The 2,500-nt window shown below is 43.7% G+C and overlaps 1 protein-coding gene across 1 annotated transcript in view; it reads left to right on the forward strand.

Moving 5' to 3' along the window:
* The window catches only part of pdhx (pyruvate dehydrogenase complex component X), a 51,862-nt gene that overhangs the window by 11,952 nt on the left and 37,410 nt on the right, over positions 1-2,500 (forward strand). The window contains exon 3 of the mRNA XM_062547458.1: positions 404-504. Coding sequence (XP_062403442.1) covers positions 404-504 — 101 coding nt within the window. The remainder of the gene's footprint in view (positions 1-403; positions 505-2,500) is intronic.

Raw genomic sequence — 2,500 nt, forward strand, 5'->3', positions numbered from 1 at the left:
CAAGCACTATTAAAGTGGCCCACCCCCTCTCCCCCTGCCTATGCAAACATTAATCAACTAAATACGCAGAATATGCAGAATGCAGATCTTTGTCAAACGGAGATCCGACCCTTGGTGATTCAGAAATGATGCTAGCATGCTGACATTATGCAGTCATATGTGCGAGCGACACTGACACACATGAACACAATTTCTGCGTGGTTAAACGGGGTGAATGTGGTCGAACACACACATGAACACAATTGTTGAACGAGGTCGAAAACACACATGAACAGAATCAAATGCTGCAATCCGTTGTTGTCCATCCTTGTGCAGATACAGATATATTTTTGTTTTACAGTACATATTTTGCTATATTTTCTCTAACCTGTGTGTGTGTGTGTGTGTGTGTACGTTTGTACAGGTGAGCCAGTGGCCACTGGCGATGCTTTGTGTGAGATTGAGACGGACAAAGCTGTGGTCACCATGGAGTCCAATGAAGATGGCGTCTTGGCAAAAATTCTGGTAAGTGGAAAGACTTCTCCATCTTTCAGCCTTTCAGAACCAATTCCATCTTCCCAGTGACAGTTTTGAAAGATCAGAACTCCTATAAAGCCTTAAAGGAATAGTTCGGAATTTTGGACATAGGACCTCATTTCCAACTTTACCGAGGTGATATAGGTCGGTGGAGACCGTTTTTATCGCGTTTAGCCCCTTCCTTCAGTTGCAGCGTCCCCCTTTGCTAACGCTGGTTTTGAGCTAACACATTTCTACGGTAACATCAGTCTGACATCAACAACAGTCTTACTCACTCCACCGCACACCCGAGACAAGTCAATTAAATCGTCGGACTATCGATATACATGTCCGTGTTGATAGAATAATTTTAGAAATAAAACTAACCTTGCAACTCAATGATTTATTACATTTTGAGGGACTAGTTTCTCAATATCAATCCGCCACTGCCATACAGGGAACAAAGTAGGCTATTGCAATGCGATGCAAGGTTTGTTTTATTTCTAACATGGTTCTATCAACACTAGGCATGTGCATCGATAGTCTGACGTTAAAATGTATTTGTTTCGGGTGTTCTGTGGAGTGTTTTCAGTGGCAGGCTGGATGTTACCATTGACTTGCGTTATCTTGGAACCAGATTAGCACGAGATGAACGCTGCAACTCATAGGAAGGGCAGAAATTCACTGAAAATGGTCTTCACCGACCTATATCACCCAGACTGAGTTGGAAATGAGGTCCTATGTCCAAAATTCCGAACTATTGCTTTAAAGAAACATTACAGAATTCATCAGTGCCCTACAACTCCCCAACACTTTTTCAGAGTAATATACCATATAAAGAGTTAAAATAATGTTTCCAAAATCATTTCAGTGGTTCATCAAATGGTAACAGGGTGAACAGCCCTCTATCGGCTATAACCACACTATGTAAGTTTACCAGATCGGCTGGCGGATTTATAGTTTGATGGAATGAAACATAAGAAACTACAAATTTGACTAAAATACTCTACCTTGTCTGTGGACATCATTATTTGCTATGTTCTTGCGACCGAGGAAATGTGCTTTAGTGTTGCTTTAATAAACAGACCACCATGAAAGAACCCCAAAAAGAAGAACATGCTGTACAACAGCTGTTGTAATATAGTGTGAGTGTCTTTAATGTATTTTTTTTTCATATCTTTGATATGTTGACTAAACACTTGCTACAATTTGAGTTTGCTAGCATGTTAGCATAAACTCTAATGTCTGGAAGTGCTGCTAAATGATTCCGGTAACCAAGCAACAGCAAGCACTTGAAAGAAACTCGCTGAAAATGGGGCCCTGGGCACTGCCAAAACAACAACAAAAACGACAACAACAGCAGCAAAAACTAGCGTCTTGGACGGAACTGGTGAGGATGCCTTCCAGAACATGTTCTAATCACGTCTGCAGGGTTCCCTCTTAAGGAGACAGGCCCAGGCTTTGTTTTAGGACGTAGAGAGAGAGAGAGAGAGAGAGAGAGAGGGAGGGAGAGAGAGAGAGAGAGAGAGAGAGAGGAGTGCAAGGGACTGCCAAGGGAATAGAGGCCCAAACAGCATCTCTAATCTCCCTCATTGATTCTCTCATGTCTGCATTGAGTAGCTGTCTCCCAGAAAAAGAGAGAAGAAGAGAAAGGAAGAGAGAAAGAGAGAGAGAGAGAGAGAGAAAGAGAGCTGGTTTAAAAGTATGCCACCCCCCATGTGCTCTGTACCTCATCTTCCTCTCCCCTGCTCTCCTCTTCCTCATATGCTCTGCTCTCCTCCTCTTCCCCTCCTCCGCTTCCCTCTCATGCTTCCCTTTCTCAAATTGGCTCGTTAAAGTCCATGAAGGTGAAAGGCGCTGCTGTACTCTCTCCCTCTCTCTTTCATCCTCTGACACCGCACATGGCCATGCCTCCTGGAGATGAGAGAGATCATCTGCTCTCTCTCTTTCTCTCCCTCTCTCCCCTCTCCCTCTCTCTCTCCCTCTCCCTCTCTCCCTCCCCCTC

The sequence above is a fragment of the Sardina pilchardus genome, chromosome 10 (assembly GCF_963854185.1).
Source record: "Sardina pilchardus chromosome 10, fSarPil1.1, whole genome shotgun sequence".
NCBI classification, from domain to species: Eukaryota; Metazoa; Chordata; class Actinopteri; order Clupeiformes; family Clupeidae; genus Sardina; species Sardina pilchardus.